This window comes from Diadema setosum, chromosome 15 (assembly GCF_964275005.1).
Source record: "Diadema setosum chromosome 15, eeDiaSeto1, whole genome shotgun sequence".
NCBI lineage: Eukaryota > Metazoa > Echinodermata > Echinoidea > Diadematoida > Diadematidae > Diadema > Diadema setosum.
This window is the reverse complement of record NC_092699.1, coordinates 36193946-36212688: the sequence shown is the minus strand read 5'-3', so window position 1 is coordinate 36212688 and position 18743 is coordinate 36193946. Positions and strand designations below refer to the sequence as shown.

At 38.4% G+C, this 18743-nt stretch overlaps 1 protein-coding gene across 1 annotated transcript; it reads left to right on the top strand.

The window, feature by feature from the left end:
- The first annotated feature begins 7076 nt into the window (after window positions 1–7076).
- Window positions 7077–11564, top strand: LOC140238722 (muscarinic acetylcholine receptor M1-like). The gene is made up of 2 exons (XM_072318619.1): window positions 7077–8030; window positions 11253–11564. Exons 1-2 carry the CDS (start codon window positions 7077–7079, stop codon window positions 11562–11564), a joined length of 1266 nt encoding a protein of 421 aa, XP_072174720.1.
- The last annotated feature ends 7179 nt before the right edge of the window (window positions 11565–18743 follow it).

Genomic DNA, 18743 nt, shown 5'->3' with positions numbered 1-18743 from the left:
ACTGATAGTTACATTAATGGATACCCGAGTACATTTGAGACAAAGTAAAATTTATTGGATACCGATACCATCGCTTCAATAACTGTTATGCAAAATATAAGCAACAATGCGGATGTTTTAAACAACGCCTGCCCTTGATATCATATACAAGTATATATATGTATGTACGTATGTATATATATATATATATAGTGAAATCTTTCTGCAAAGAAAATGGGTTTCCCTTTCCAACCCATTTCTTTGCTATATTCACAATCTTTCATTTGTTTCTGGTCAGTTTTCCCTTTCCTTTGTTTATATGTATGTATATATATATATATATATATATATATATATATATATGTATATATAAATATATGTATATATAAATATTATATATATACTAGCTGCCTCGGCGCGCGCTGCGCGCGCGCCTCGGCAGCTAGGCTCGGCGCTACGCGCCTCGGCGTCCCTTGTCAAGTATAGCGAGGTGCCCGCACCTCGTCAGGGGCCCGAATACCGCACCCCGCTTAAAATTGTGTTAAGCACACTAAACAAAAATTTATGACCGGGAATGTGTTCAGTACGCTGGAAACTTGGCAGGGCCACCACAACCAAGCAAATTGTGGTGAAAACCGAACAGTTTTTCGCGAAAATCTGAAACATCCAGCGTGGGCTGCATTATTTATGACCAAAAGAGGGCGTCCTACGACCTCAGACCACAGAACTCTTACACAGAGTTCTGTGGTTCGAGCCTGCTGAGAAAGTAATCAATATTCATGTTTACAGCGCGCATGTATCTTTGTTGCCCCAGCAACTGCAGTGATTTCTTACGCGCGGTATCGTGATATCGATCGATCTCCTCAGAGAGTGCGTGGATATCTGATTACCTAGTACACTGTACCTACCTAGCTATCTGTGTGTGTCGAATTCCATCTACGTTAGTGAGTGTTGCGTAACTTCTCTAGATTTCCCGTCCATATCTCCCTCATTTTTCTCTTTTGCTTTCGTATCATTCTATATCTTTTATTCTCAGAGTACAATCGTACTTCTGAGAGTGTTTTGTTCATTATTTTAAGTGATTATCTCGTTTGCAACAATTTAGAGGTGAGTTTTTGTTCGAGTGTTTATTGAGTTTTTTGATTGAACACGATGTAGATTATCTACGTGTGTGCGAGAACATCGTTCTTTGTATGGTACCCACTCGTTTGTTTTCGAGTTTGCATTTTTACCGTAAAGTGTTTTCATCGTTCGTCTTCCAGGCATCGGGTTTTCACCCTAGTTTTCCTCATCGTAGTTTTTTACCTCGATTTTTTTTTTTCCGGTGCAAGATGTTCTGTGTATTTTTTTCTACGGTAAAATACCACTGTCGATAGTCTTCGTGTATTCATTACTTGTTTTCCACCTCCTTTTCATTTTTGTGTATAACTAATGTCTAGCTAGGTCTCGTTTGCTGATGTGTTTTGTGAGAATGAAGATGATGATGGGAGTGATATTCAGGGATTTGCTGTGGTTGAGATGATAGTGATGATGATGATAATGTCCATGATTCTGGTGATGTTGATGTACGAACCCTTATGATGCAATTTATTTCGTGTGACCATGAGCATGACGTTGATGGCGAGTACGACATGACACGAATAGCCTAGGCCGATGACGAGAGTGACACTGAAACGGTGCTGATGCCCGCTCGTGCACAGACAGGAATGGTCTAGAGACCTGCATTTTATCATTTTTTTTTTTCATTTTGCTTGTTCACTCGGATTTAGTGCTACCAAAATTTGTGTCTCTAAAGAAACTCAACCAAAAGCTTGACAATAAGTTTGCATTAAGTCTATTCTGTAGTGAACATTAGATCTAAATGGCGATGCTAATTTATTTAGTTTTCATTTAGAACTTGATGAAATCCCGTTTTCTTTGCTAATTTTTCAACTGATAAATTATTTAGAATTGTACTTATAATCTGATGTACTGCGTTCACCATTGTGTTAAATCAATAAAAAAAAGAGCCTGCTGAGCAGGTATTTCATTCTGTCCTCTTCATTTCCTCCCTATCCTTTTTGTTTCCTTGCTGTCACTTTCTTCTTTGACCCTGGATGGAAAAAAAAAATCCCATCTTGCCATGTAAAGACAGAACACATACCATCATGAAATATTATGACATTAAACTAATAAAAGAAATATGTGAATGATAAATCAAAGGTGATTTCTTGTGAAGCAGTTCTTTCAAACGTCCAACAGCTTCGATAATGAAGCAAGTGAAATCTGAAAACTATCGTGGCAACAAGTGATATCGATAGGGAATTCTGACTAAAACTGTCACACCATTTGATGCTTGAATTTGTCTTTTTTTATTGGCTAGGGTTATAAAGCTATAAACACCACCGATAAAATCACAATCGCTCTCAATTACAATCTAACAGGAGCAGTAGGGTAGGTACGACTCTAGGCGTTTTCACATCAGCCTGATGTTTCGAAATAGCGCGCTATTTTCTGACTTGGGGAATAAAAACAAATATCTCGAGCTAGGATTTTTATCGGGCTGATGTGAAAACGCCTTCTGTAAACAGTTGATTATGTGTTAAGCACACTAAACAAAAATTTATGACCGGGAATGTGTTCAGTACGCTGGAAACTTGGCAGGGCCACCACAACCAAGCAAATTGTGGTGAAAACCGAACAGTTTTTCGCGAAAATCTGAAACATCCAGCGTGGGCTGCATTATTTATGACCAAAAGAGGGCGTCCTACGACCTCAGACCACAGAACTCTTACACAGAGTTCTGTGGTTCGAGCCTGCTGAGAAAGTAATCAATATTCATGTTTACAGCGCGCATGTATCTTTGTTGCCCCAGCAACTGCAGTGATTTCTTACGCGCGGTATCGTGATATCGATCGATCTCCTCAGAGAGTGCGTGGATATCTGATTACCTAGTACCTACCTAGCTATCTGTGTGTGTCGAATTCCATCTACGTTAGTGAGTGTTGCGTAACTTCTCTAGGTTTCCCGTCCATATCTCCCTCATTTTTCTCTTTTGCTTTCGTATCATTCTATATCTTTTATTCTCAGAGTACAATCGTACTTCTGAGAGTGTTTTGTTCATTATTTTAAGTGATTATCTCGTTTGCAACAATTTAGAGGTGAGTTTTTGTTCGAGTGTTTATTGAGTTTTTTGATTGAACACGATGTAGATTATCTACGTGTGTGCGAGAACATCGTTCTTTGTATGGTACCCACTCGTTTGTTTTCGAGTTTGCATTTTTACCGTAAAGTGTTTTCATCGTTCGTCTTCCAGGCATCGGGTTTTCACCCTAGTTTTCCTCATCGTAGTTTTTTACCTCGATTTTTTTTCCGGTGCAAGATGTTCTGTGTATTTTTTTCTACGGTAAAATACCACTGTCGATAGTCTTCGTGTATTCATTACTTGTTTTCCACCTCCTTTTCATTTTTGTGTATAACTAATGTCTAGCTAGGTCTCGTTTGCTGATGTGTTTTGTGAGAATGAAGATGATGATGGGAGTGATATTCAGGGATTTGCTGTGGTTGAGATGATAGTGATGATGATGATAATGTCCATGATTCTGGTGATGTTGATGTACGAACCCTTATGATGCAATTTATTTCGTGTGACCATGAGCATGACGTTGATGGCGAGTACGACATGACACGAATAGCCTAGGCCGATGACGAGAGTGACACTGAAACGGTGCTGATGCCCGCTCGTGCACAGACAGGAATGGTCTAGAGACCTGCATTTTATCATTTTTTTTTTTCATTTTGCTTGTTCACTCGGATTTAGTGCTACCAAAATTTGTGTCTCTAAAGAAACTCAACCAAAAGCTTGACAATAAGTTTGCATTAAGTCTATTCTGTAGTGAACATTAGATCTAAATGGCGATGCTAATTTATTTAGTTTTCATTTAGAACTTGATGAAATCCCGTTTTCTTTGCTAATTTTTCAACTGATAAATTATTTAGAATTGTACTTATAATCTGATGTACTGCGTTCACCATTGTGTTAAATCAATAAAAAAAAAAGAGCCTGCTGAGCAGGTATTTCATTCTGTCCTCTTCATTTCCTCCCTATCCTTTTTGTTTCCTTGCTGTCACTTTCTTCTTTGACCCTGGATGGAAAAAAAAAATCCCATCTTGCCATGTAAAGACAGAACACATACCATCATGAAATATTATGACATTAAACTAATAAAAGAAATATGTGAATGATAAATCAAAGGTGATTTCTTGTGAAGCAGTTCTTTCAAACGTCCAACAGCTTCGATAATGAAGCAAGTGAAATCTGAAAACTATCGTGGCAACAAGTGATATCGATAGGGAATTCTGACTAAAACTGTCACACCATTTGATGCTTGAATTTGTCTTTTTTTATTGGCTAGGGTTATAAAGCTATAAACACCACCGATAAAATCACAATCGCTCTCAATTACAATCTAACAGGAGCAGTAGGGTAGGTACGACTCTAGGCGTTTTCACATCAGCCTGATGTTTCGAAATAGCGCGCTATTTTCTGACTTGGGGAATAAAAACAAATATCTCGAGCTAGGATTTTTATCGGGCTGATGTGAAAACGCCTTCTGTAAACAGTTGATTATGCATCGTATCCATGGGCAACTGCGGGGAACTGCAAGAAGGCGCATGGAATTTAGACTTGAGTTAAGAATTTTTGTTTATTATTACTTTTTTATTCAAAAGTCTTTTTCTCTCGGACTAAAAAAAACCCCCAAATATTTCATATTACTCTTCTAAAATATACAACGAATATATTAAGTATGTTAATCGTGATTTTATGAAGAATTAGAATTATCATGAAAATATAAATACTAGACGGGCTGAACAATGAAGTCTAATTTCACCCCAAGAATTTGCAGCACACCGCGTAGCTGGTGCATTCCTAGCGTTCTTGTCGCACTCGATGCATGCAGCAGTCACGTCACATACATTGCACATGTTACAGTACACGTTGTATGAGTACCTAGTACAGCCTTCTCATTCCTGATCTCGAGCGAGGAAAACCTTGAAAATCCTCTCAAAACTAAGCCAAACATGATTTTGGAACATACATTACAGTGTCAAGACCTTTTCAGTGGACATTGATTTCGCTATTTGTCTGTTTTAGCTCTTGAATGTACGACTTCTAACGTCCGATTTGTTTGTACCATGCCATGTGTATCAACATACAAGCCATCGCGATCGAAGTTTGAGCGATAGCAATAACACGTGCGGAGCAGACATGCGGATTCCAGCACAGGGTAAATGAGTAGATGAACGTATCACGATTGTAAAACAAATCTTTTTCTATGTCTCTGCAAAATGGAATTAGACTATCTAAGCATAGATAGATTATGATACATTATAGAATAGATTAGCCATAGCAAGAACTTGCTTACATGAGAGTTAGTTGATAACGTTGCAAAACAAAAACCCCGTCATTGAATGGAATGTCCCAGCGCTATCTCGGGGGCTCGAGGACACTATGGACACGTCGATTTGCAAGTGGGTAAGATGTGATTACAGATAGGTGGAAATGAAGATGATTTATGAATAAAATACACAGAAACATAATATTTTTTCATTATGCCTTCACAGTTTATTATTTCTTTTCATAAAATTGACATAAACTAGTGCTGTATTGTGTCAACTAAGTGCACATTCGCACGAGTGTACACGCATCATCCCTCCTGCCTAGTGGGAATGACACAGGCAGTTTTTCAATGCAATGACCTATGAATGCCCTTCGCGTTCCGCCTGAGTGCACCGAGCAAGTGCGAGCAGCAGCAGCAGCAGCAGCAGCAGCAGCAGCAGCAGCAGTAGTTCGAGACTTTTATATATATAGATATATAAATATATATATGAAAGGTTTGTTTGCAAAAACCGATAAGTCCATTTTTGAAGATTTTGAAGTACGGCCTCTGTCATAAAGTACAAAATAATTCCTTTTAAATGATATATTGGTCACTACATATAAAGGTACACTTAACACAAGTTATGGTCAAAAGAAGCAAAAATTTTCTTATCATTCTCTTTATTTTTCTTGACCTTTAATCGCAAATATCTCCATTTGGCAAATATGGACTTGTCGGTTTTTGCGAACAAACTCTTCATATGTATATATGTGTATGTATATATATATATTTATTTATTTATATATATATATATATATATATATATATATATATATATATATATATTTATTTATTTATTTATTTATACATATAAAACACCTACTTTGCCTAACCTTCTTGGCGTGGAACATGGTTATGCATCCGCACAATGCCATCTCATATCCCATCAATCTCACCCCCCCCCCCTCCTTTCACCCAAGCCGTATTATAGCCTTGGCAAATCTGAATTCTTTATGTCTTCGAAATGCATCATGCTGGCCTGCGCAGTGGACACGAATTGGTCAACTTTTTGTCTACTACATGGCAACATGCTATTATCAATGCAATTTGATCATGAGATGGAAAATGACCACAACGCACATCATTATTGCATGAAGCATTTAGATTACTAATTGTTGTGAAATATAAAACGGCCGGTATTAGAGAGAAACCAATCATTCATCATTCTTTCATGCCCGGGGGCTATACGGGAGTTGAATACGTTGCTGGACTCCAGAAACATGCGCCCTAATTTCTCATCATACATTTTTAATGGGTTTCTTCAAAAGGGTACGCATCAAGTCTTTGGTCATCTTCACTGAGAATTTTACTGTCATAAGATAAACCTCTGTGTCCGTTTACACTCGTTTTGTTGGCGAAAAAAAAATACATGTTTTTGCTCCTGCGTGATTGTGGTTGTCTTTTCCTCTTTTATTGTTCAGTCTGTCTGTCTCTCTCTCTCTCGCTCTCTTTTCATCCTCTGCTTTGTCATATTATCTCTGTCTCTCTAATTCTGACTCTCTCATTTTGTTAGCTCTCTCTGTTTTGTAAGATAATTCAAAGGTATTTGCTTTTCGACATGGTCACTGCGTATTTGTTCTTTCAATATCAGTTTTTTTGTCCACGAGTTGAGGACACACAACCGTGCCACTGATAACCTGACGCTGAACGAGAAGCGTACCTGCCCAGACCCTTCCCATGGCGACGATCAGCGAAACTAATCTGACAACACTTCTTGTCACCGAAATCGTCGAGGAATTCGTCACCGTGCGAGAGCCCGTGCGAGACAGTGTACGAGAAAATACAAATATCGAAGGTATGATTCTCGCATCTATCTACTGCTTGGTCATAGTTTTCGTCAACTCGCTATGTCTGGCTGCGTTTGCAGCTCGAGAGAGACTTCGCACCTACAACAATTATTACATAATAAACATGGTCGTGTCCGATGTCCTCGTCGGAATTCTTCTCGTCGTCACGATCATCCATACCTACAAGAGGGAATTCCCCTTCTCCACGGCTGCCTGTCGAGTCTACCTTGGTGTCCGGGAGGTGGCTTTCACCGTGTCCGTCGTCACCGTGGTCGTCATCTGCATCGATCGCCACCAAGCGACGTACCATCCCATCGAGCACTACACCTCGCGTAGCAGGAGGAAAGCGCTGGTCGCCAACGGCCTAACCTGGCTCCTGTGTGGCGGGTTCTGGCTCTCCTACTGTACCGGATGGGACTTCGCCGTCGATGTTGACAACACGAGTCAGTGCATCGCTGGCTACGCTCGCCAAACCGTACCTGCCATCGCATCGATCTGCCTCTCTTTTTTTCTCCCGCTCGTCGTCGTAGCCGTTCTGTACCTTCGCATCTACATCAAGATACGCCAGGTGGTCGGGGGCAGATTCGTCCGGAAGATGTTCTCGAAGGACGAGTCGACGGACGGACAACGCTCCACGGCCGAGGACGGGGAGGCGGCGGTCAAGCCCGAGTCCGTGAGGTCTTTTGCTATCGACGACGAAGGCTTGGACGATCAGGACATCAATGTCAGCGGTGGAAATGCCGAGAGACAAATAAGTGAGACGGCCACCTTCAAGACCCAAGAGTCTGGTTGCAACCTAGAAAGTAAAGAAACACCAAAGGACGTTGTATTGGACACACCCAAGGTAAGGCATCGTTTACACTTGTACGAAGGCTAGTCGCCCACCATAAGCAAACTCAAAGGCCCGAATTCACGAAGGTGGTACAAATGAAACCATGGTTTAAACCATGGACAAAAACCATGGAGCGCCAAGTGTCGCACGGAATATTTCGTTACGAAATCAGTCATTTCGTCGACAAAATAACCGTTTCGTTAACGAAATTATTATTTCGTGGACGAAATGTTCATTTAGTTACAAAATGTTGTCATTTCGTTACAAAATAATCATTTCATCGACGAAATGACTGATTTCGTAATGAAATATTCCATGCGACACTTGGCGCTCCATGGTTTTAGTCCATGGTTTAAACCATGGTTTCATTTGTACCACCTTCGTGAATTCGGGCCAAAGAGCAGAGACAATTTATTTTTGACAAAACCAAATAAATAGTTCTTATACATTTTGATAAGCGACTAGTTGCCGATTGATTACCGACCGGTTGTCAAAGTTTTGCAAACCACTTGCAGAACGCCTTGCGATCAACAACAACAACAACAACAACAACAACAACAACCGAAAAAAAGATGATTAATTGGCGCTTGCTCTCAGAATTGTTGCCAAATTGTCGGTTATTGTTCAGCGCTTTGTGAAGACCACTAGTAATTGGTCGTCGATTCGTTGTTGAGGTTCGTACTGCTCTCGGCAACCATTCAAAGTTTATTAGCCTTTTGAGTTCTTAGAATGCCAAGTGGCACAGAAACCCCCATAGCGTTGTACACACTGTTCGAAGTCTCTGGCACAAAAAGGGTTAATATTGATGTATATCACGTATCGGATGTGTCATCGGGTATGCTTAGATCTGTCTGTCCTAATCGGACAACTCCCGATCATGGCTTTAACTCTTTCTGTGCCTTTCTGTCAAAGATGCACGAATTTCACACACATACTTATGGACCCCCCCCCCCCCCAAAAAAAAAAAAAAAAGTGAATGTTGCACAGAGAGGGTTAATGGCTGGTCGAAGGACAGGAGGAGGAAGAAGAAGCATATAAGATACTAGCTCTGCATGAATCAAACCGATACAAGTTGAGTGGCCCATAATATTTCAGAAAGCATTATGCATGTCTCACCTGGTTCGTCTTATTGAATTTATCTCTGGTCCCATCTCAGACGACAAAATGAACTTAAACTTGAACTCGAACACTTGACAGTACTCAAGGCAGGGTGCGACGTTTGAAAAAAAAAAAAAAAAAAACACCCCGTAGTACCACATACAAGTATCAAGTATCAAACATAAAATAATCGAATCACTATGATGGACTTCCTGTTAATCTATTCTCTCTAATAACTTCAAAATAAGTGTTAAAAACCTATTTTCGAAATTTGGGATTTGGGATTTGGGATTTGGGGCTATGGCCCTTGTCGTTCTTTTTAGCCAGGAAAAGGTGTATGGACTGCAGTGAGCACCAATCTATAGTACCCTGGCACGTAGACACGGACACTCTTCAAACGATCCCAGGGCCTACAAGAAGTTGTAATAGTTGTTCTTGTTTTCTGGTCGGCGATTACCTGGCAAATGGTTAGCTAGTAATCGTTATTTGGTCGGTAACTTCAAGGGCCAGCATTTACAGAAAACCAATCTTGTCGGCGATCTACCTTTTCACTTCACAACCAATTAAAGAACGATTACACCTTTTGCCTACCAATTCGGTCCTCGAATGGTTTGCTGTTTTTTTATGATTTTCAATGCAGCACTTAGAATACTTCTACCAGACGTTAACGATCGCTAATCGTTCACCGAACGCTGACAACAATCTGACGACTTAATAAAAAACATAAAAAAAAAGAAATAAAACATTATACATCTCTTGACAACGAATAACATAAGCAAATAAGTTAAAAAAACTGAAACAAAAGCAGTCTATAGTCTGCAAGTACGTGCATACCATATAACAGAGATACACACCACGTTAGATTCAGAGTACAAAAGTATGAGTCAGCTGTTAGTGGAAAAGTTTAATAGGCTGTGTGCATAAGTTTATAACTCCAATTAACCACTCATTCCCCGATGGGCGGTAAGAGCATAGTCTCCTAAACGTCGGCAAAAAGTAGTTCTTTTTCAGGACACACTCATATCGAAAATGCATATTGTACCATAAAACCACTCACCAACAGGAGTAACCTTGCTGATCTGCAAAGCTGTATACAAAGATGGCATGGCATAAAAAGATTTACAGATTCTTTCCATTTTTCCCCTTCTTCTTCGATCTCCATTTTTTTCCTCCTTCTCAAAAATATACTTAAAGTATTCTCTTTAGGAAATGATCTTTACAATTATGTATAAATTGTTGTTTTTCCGTCTGAGTATACAATTTCAACATCATTTACGTATTAATGGGTACATTCACGACATGCCTAGGTGCTTTGGGACATTGCACACACACACTCACAAAGTCGGAATCGCCCCTTTCTTTCTTGCATCATTTTTTTTTTCATTGCGGACTCTGATATCTTTGCCATCATAATGAGAATGGTATCAACACATTAAGTGGAGTACTTCCTGTTTACGAGGGAAGCGAGAGGGCAAGGAGAGGACAGTAAGAACAATATACATCAACTCATTACACTCCATCAAGGAGGGTTAATTGAAAGTTTTTCTCGAGGGTGATGAATATAATCGCAAGGCATCTTTGAAGACTCGGCCTTGAGCCGTGAAATGAGTTACTATGGTAACGCGATTATCTATGTTTCAAGATTGCTTTGACATTTAAAAAATGAAGATGATCTTTTCATTCATTTATTTTTTTCCATTTCCAACAGAAACATATGAATATATTACAGAAATCGGATACATAAATTACATCACAATACATAATAAAAGATAAGTTTACAGAATATTTTTGATAATACGGAAATGCTCGAAATCTTACAGCACACAGGCCTGATCGTTTCAGGATATCTGACAAAAAATAACTTTGATATAGCCCAAACCAAAACAACAACAACAACAACAACAACATCTGACATACAAAGAATACAAGAACTTATATTTAACGTGTGGAGAGAAGAATATTCTGGCGTAAAAGAGATATAGACAGACCGAAACGTAACATGGTAAACCAACCTCATTTCTGTAATGAATGTGTATTTCATTGAGGAAAAATACAGACAAACAAATTAGATGATGAGTAGCATTTATTCAAAATGAAAGAAAAAAGACAGAAATCAGTTTTCTCACTTTCCCCTAGGTAAGATCTAGCGTGAAGAACCGAGAATCTACGTCCGAGGCGACCAGGGCTACTCGAACCTTGACCCTCATTGTGGTATCCATGGTGATCGCCTGGCTGCCCCAAAGTATCGTGGTTGTCTGCTACTCGGTTCGTCCAACCCTCATCCTACCGCCCAACCTGCCCGGTCCGCTGTTGCAGACCTTCGTCTGGTTGCGGTACACCAACAGCATCCTTAATCCCTTCTGTTACGTCATCACTCAGCCCCTCTTTCGCCAAACACTCCTTGATATTCTTCTTTGTCGACTGGATTTCCCTTCATCGAAACGATAAGAGGACCACAGGGAAGTTGGCAGTATTTTAGCGCCCTTGAACCGGTTAAATAGAAATTTTCATAATTTTTGTTCGCTTAAACAAGCAATTGATTTTTAGAATTTAGAATGAAATGTTGGTAGTGACGTGAATCACTGATAGTTCTAACGTAAACAAATATCTTTGTTCGATGTGATTTCATGTATTTGTATACAAATTTATGCCATTAAGTCTTGAAATGTGTTAGTTTTGTGTATGTTAAACGCCATAATAATGGCTTTTAAGTGTGTGGCTTTCAGTTTCCTTGTAAGGAGTAGATTGAATTTCCTTCGACAACTGTTTTAGTTACAACTTTTACATTCTGAAGAATCCTCTTTTTATACTTTTCTGTTGGTTTTTTTTTTTCTATGGATAGCGTTTCTTGTTGAGGTCACAAAACCTGTGAAAGAGATCCCCTGATAGCATAAAAAAGGAGGGGGTAAGAAGCACCGGTCCCATCCCCCCCCCCAAAAAAAAGTATTCATCCTTCCATATTCGTATAATTCTTAAAGGGATTGACAGTTTCGTTTGAGATGGGTCTTCAGGCATTCAACGTTTCTTTTTGTTTTTTATGATGATGATTATGATATTTCGAGATAAAGATAAACCTCTATTGAAATATGAAAGAGCAAAAGAGGAATTCAATGTTTCTTGATGAAAATTGCTTTTGAAATGGCTGAAATAGCCAAAACAAAGCGATCCTAGTAAAAGGTGGGAACCCACCTTTCATTCGGATCGCTTTGTTTTACTCTGTTTTGGGATACCTCAGCCATTTCAAAATCGATTTTCACCAAACAGACTTTCATAGAATTCCTCTTTAAATTGTATGCTCTCTAACATTTTATAAAGTGGTTTATAAGTATTTTGCAAAAAGTTAAAAGCTGACTCCTAAACTCTAGCAATACTATACCATCCCATTACCTTTACATTTACTGTTATTCAAGTGCATGTCTCAGGGGCGGCGCAGCCGTGGGGGCCGTGGGGTACGTAAGAGGCACTACAATGGGAGGGGAGAGAATGAGCTGAGGACTTTTTTTTTTCTTGTTAGCTCATGAAACCCGGAAGTGGCGGGGCCCCACACTTTCGAAAACAGCGCGCCGGCCCTGTGTCTCTATACTGTATCTACTCTCTACTGTTCTAAAGGAATCATAAATGCGCTTTGTGCGCTCTCTTATCATGACTGATGAGATGTCATACCTCCTCACGTCATGACTAAAAAAAAAAACCACAACACAAACAAACAAACAAAAAACAAACAAACAAACATACCACGAGGCACACACTTACACACACACTAACAGACACACACACACACACACAGAAGTCGGAAAAATAAATCGCAAGGAAAACTGATGTCATACCTGCTCACGTCATGACTTTAAAAAATACTATGATAGGAGGCACACACACACACACACACACACACACACACACACACACTAAGAAGTTGGGAAAATAAATCACAAAGGAACCCTTCGATCTGCAGAGCGTTCCACCCAATATTCTTCCCACGGAAGCAGGGGTGAGCTAGAGAGCATTGACTCATGACCAAACCACGTGCACTAGTTACACCTGACCTCCCCCCCCCCCCCACACACACACACCCATTACACTTAACATAATTTACCATTGGTAGATGAAACAAAACCCCAGAATTAGTGCTTTAAAATAGTTCTAAAATGTGAGTTAGGGATAGAAACAACCACTGTAAAAATTTGAAGCCGTATTATCGATGTTTAGTATTGTTAAATACACAAATTGTGAACAATCATTATGATAAAAATGTTTCCAGACTAAACCCTCTACAGTTATGGCTTATTAAGAAAAATACTGATATCTCCTTTTATTTTAGGCTGCATTGCGAAAATTTTATATGGTAGGATGTTTTGTGATATAAGGGAGCTACACATATGCATCAAATGTGATATCTTGAAAATGTTTTAAATCAATGCTTCTTTCTCTTTCTTTTGAAGTTTATTCATTCTAGGGATGATTTTTCTCTTTAAGAAAGCTCTGCGAACCCTGGGCCATAAATTCATGCCGTGAAAATGTACCATCATTCTTTCCATTGCAGTCAGAGCTGTATGGACATGGTCCACGATGGTTTAATAAGTGTACCGTTGCATTCTTTTTTTTTATTTACTTATTTTCCTTTTCATATCAAAGCCTAATTATTCTAAATGTAATACTTGTCATTAACTCTTTGATTTGGATCTTCTAATTACATATTGTTATACGATGTATTTGAGTAAGTTCACTGTTACTGCAGGAATTTCTGGTGTTTTAAAGGTATTAGCCCACATTTGTAAACCTGCAGCAATTGGTCTCATAGTTAGCATGGAGTTTGGGTATGATTGCAGTAACACCTGTGCAAAATTTCGTTTCAATTAGTCCATTACTTTCATAAAAATAAATGAAAATGCACCGAAATCCGTATGCATGCGTATATAACGCTCGCTAGCTCCGGTCCACGTACGTGTTACATGTACAATGTACGTAGCTATAGCCCGCGCTCGTAATTCGATTTTGGGTCGGGTTGACCCGGTTTGAAAATTGATTTTAAAACGATGATTTTTCTCTCTTTTATCGAATGGTATAGACAAAGAGCGACAGGTGAGGTATGTTACTGTTATAACTTGTACTTGAAGTCATATTGGACCTGTTTTATGCAGTTTTGATTTTCGTGGATTTGCAAATGTGGGCTAGTACCTTTAATAGTCATATGCTTTTTGCCACGTCTGCTGTGCTGAATAAACAAATGAAACATGTTTCAGTGTTCCATCGTATTTTGTGTATGCGTGGCAGAACATTTAAATCTCCGGAAGCACAAAACATAATTGAAATCACTTGACAACTGCTTGATATGCAGACATGTTTTTATTTATAGATGAATGGGAATATAGAACTATTACAAATATGCGATTCAGTTTGAAAAGAATTGAATTACATAATATGTGGTAAGAAAATGTCCTGCATGAGAGTTATTAGCAAGAAATATTTTCAGATACAAATATCACCTATATTATCTCTCTCTCTCTCTGTCACACACACACACACACACACACACGCACACACACACACACACACACACACACACCAACACACATAGATATGTATATATGTTGTATATATATCTACATATCGCGTGTTATTTAATAAGATAAAGCTATAAATGCCTCTTTGTTTTAAAGGTTATCTCTTTAACTTTATCCGAACTCTTAAAAACTATTTTGTTTTAGTTCCGACCAAACTGCCATCGTTTGTCAATGTTATCGTTTCATCTATATACATCACTCAGGGCAAAGGAAAACGACAACTTCGTGCAACTACCAGGATAATTTGCATTTGATTCGATCAGTTTCTATACACGGAGCAGAAATACGAAAAAAAAAATGTACGCTAGAGGTAGAGCAATACAGTGGTAATAACTGGCTAGTCAGAATTCATCGTGTCAGTTTGCATACTCAACTGATATGTACACAATCTAAGCCCCCCTTCAGTCTTTTTCCAGTTTAGTTCAGCTTTGTAGTTTTAAGTGTTACTTGCATGTGACAGCAGTCCAATACAGTTGTGTTAGGGGTAAATTCTTGTCTAGCCATGGATTATTGCTGATTTGACGAGTCCATCACAATAACAATATTGATTACACCTGTGTAGCTTATAAACATAGTGCGTATATAAAGAGACGTTTCCCCAGTGAGCGTATAAATACGACCATTATAGCAATGTAACATCAACAATGTCCACAAGATACATGTTTATATCAACATGTAATGCATTATGATGTAGTAAAGACGTGATGCATAATATCTTGAACAACTTTGTTGATCTTAAGGATACCCAGTGCCAAATTTGAAAAAAAAAACAAAACCGATCCTGTGCTTTTGTATGATTATGTACATCATCGACATAATTCTATTTTTAAGTTATATTGATTTCTTCTTTCACGAGTATATTATATGAGACAAAGTGAACACATTGATGTTTGAATCATAACATGTAATAAAGAACACAATAATCAATAACTGAAACCATGATAATTGCAGTTGAAATTACCATTTTTAAAGTTTGTAGATATACAACCTATAATAGAAACAACCCGAAAGTGTGGTTGTAATGCTGAACATGACATTTCATTTCATTTATTTATTTCCATATCCAAATGATACAAAATTATTGCTAGTTAATCATAATAATAATGTGTGAAAAAAAAATGAAACTCCTTAGTAGATCTCATTGACCTTTACGTGGGAACAATCTTTTGATGCATGATGCGTATTATACACAGACAGGATAAGCGCGGACAATAACAGTTAACACTTCTCTTCAAATTACAAGCACCACTTTCTGATGGAAGGCCTATCATGTTGCATACAGATACAGGGGCAATGCATGGCAACATTATATTTTAAAGAAGAACATAACATGAAAAAAAGGCTTGCTTTATTTACCAAAACGTAAAAGTATATATGGTCAACTCTCACTTTCTTATAATTAGGAGTTTAATTGTGAAAAAAAAAAATGAAACGTATAAGGAAAATCAATACCAGGAAATCTTTCCGAAGAAAACCTGTGGTCCAGCAAAGCACATTGACTGTATAGACAAGGTACTATAAAAATCGATAACATTATAAAAGCATTTTGATAGATATTTGTTCATTATGTAACAAGTGCAAAGGACCAACACTTACTAACACTTGTGCTTTCTCTTGATTCTTTCAGCAGCCTCATTGTGTGCATTATTACCATCAATCATATGTTAAATGAAGCTTTCTTTTGATAAACAGTTATAGATTACTGATTCATTTATTCATCATGTATAATGTTTACTAGATTGTTTAGACTGTTATGTGTGCTGTGTATGTTAACACAAAACTGTAGTGTTAAATTACAATTATGTATTCAGATTTTCTTGTATTATGTTGTTGCTATGAATAAATAAACTCAAACAAATAAACTCAAGTGACGGAAGTCCAAAGAGGTTAAGAAAACCTCTATAGGAAAATCTCACTTTTTGCGGATCACGCTTGGAGGCAGCCATAACGGCTTCGTGAAATCATGTCGCCGTGACGTTTCTAGAGGGCGTACACAATATTATTCGTTGTATCGTACTCGGCACTGCCAGCGCTAATGTATTTTGATTCTCGCCGTGTGTTTTCTGTTCGACACATTCGACTGAAGGGTCGTGGTGTAAATTAGTTGTTTGTATCGAGCACCTGCACAGCTGTTCTGGGCTGAACTGACATAAATTCATTCCCGAGGGTTAAAAAGGAGGAAAAGAGACTTCAGTTCGGGAGGGAAAAGGGGTCAGCGAAGGACATGCAGGGTGCGAAATAGAAACACATTATTTTTATTTAGTGTACCGACACTGCCGACAAGCGCTTTCAACTAGTTTCGTTGATATGAGAGTTCCACGAATTTTCTTTTTTTAAAGTGTAGATATATAAATGGGGCACGTACATTACATTAGCCAGCATACTGACCTCAATTCTAGACAAATAAAATTGATTTAATGTACCGAAGTGATAGGCAATTCAGTTCTTTCAGTTCACATTCCTTGATATTACAGTTACTCACATTACATGCTACCTTAAAAAAAAAAAGTCTGCACGTCATTCATTCACAGATGGCTGCATCTAAATAATTGAGGTGCATACATTACGTTAGTCAAATCATTGACCTCATTCCAAAACAAATTTATTTCATTTTATCTTAGTCAACATATCAATAATGGATACAGATTCTTTCATTTCAAATTTCTTGATAATAGAAATGCTCATTTCTCCCCCCTTTTTTTGTTTCCTTCCCATTCATTCAGATAGATGCATCTGAATGAATGGAGTGCAGACATTTTAAATTGGCAGAAGTATTGACCTCATTTTAAAACAAATTATCAACAATGTATAACAGACAGGCTATTTCCGCTCGCGTTCCTTGAAGAGTTCCTTTGATTTTTGTTTAAAGTGCATCTGAAGACAACTGGAATTTGGGGTCCATTCATCACGATAGACCTATGACAGACAGATATGACAGTCCTCATTGTTTTTAATCGAAGGGGGACGGGAATTCATTCATTCATTCATTCATTCGTTCGTTCGTTCGTTCGTTCATTCATTCATTCGTTCATTCACTTGTTTGTTCGTTCGTTCGTTCGTTCATTGTTTTTAATCGAAGGGGAGACGGGAATTCATTATTCATTCATTCATTCATTCATTCATTCATTCATTCATTCATTCATTCATTCATTCATTCATTCATACATTCGTACATGTACATTCATTCATCCAACGAAACTCTCATTTTTATTTGACTTGTTTTCCTCCTTCAGTACCAAATCATTACATTGAAAATAACAAAAATTAATGACAATTCATGTAGGGCCTGTGTGTGTGTGGGGGGGGGGGGGTACAGTCATGATGTCAATGGCGCCAAAAAGCACAGCTCTTAAATCGGGCACGCCTAGTCACAATATATAAATTACAACACGTGTATATGAACAACAAAAACGACAACAAAAGCCAGAAGTGGAGGTTTACCCTCCCCCCACCCCGCTTAACTTTCGAGGAGATATTCTATACACACAAAAAAAAGAAGGAATGAATAAAAATCAAGTGATAGCTGCATGGGTCCATTTTGAAGATTTAAAAAGGGCAGGGCGTGCATGCGCGGGAAATAATTAAATTATATACTTCAACCGTCAACGCCGGCACTAGCGGGAATGCACGTATATACACCCTCCTTCATTAATTTATATACTAGCCTCCGGCCATTTTGACTTTGTCCTCCCTTATATGAATTGCTACTGGGATCATCGAGATCATTATTATCAGAACCATCATCCTTATCAAACTATCCACCAGGAATGTTCTTCACCAGCATGCGCATGGTGAAAACATCGTACAATGCGAGGATGAAAACAAAGATCGATGCATGGCGAGTTCTGTAATTCAATAATGTTTACCTATTTTATAGATAGGCCTTACACAATACACGTACTCTACATCCCCCACACTTCCCTGAGTATATCATACCTTTGTTGTTACAGTTTTGATCAGTGGAAACCAAAATTGATTAGGACCTACTTCATTAGGCTAGATAACTGAATTTCAAGCCTGAAAATGCAAAAATCCGCAGTCCCGCGTGTTGAAGAGGGTATGCCCC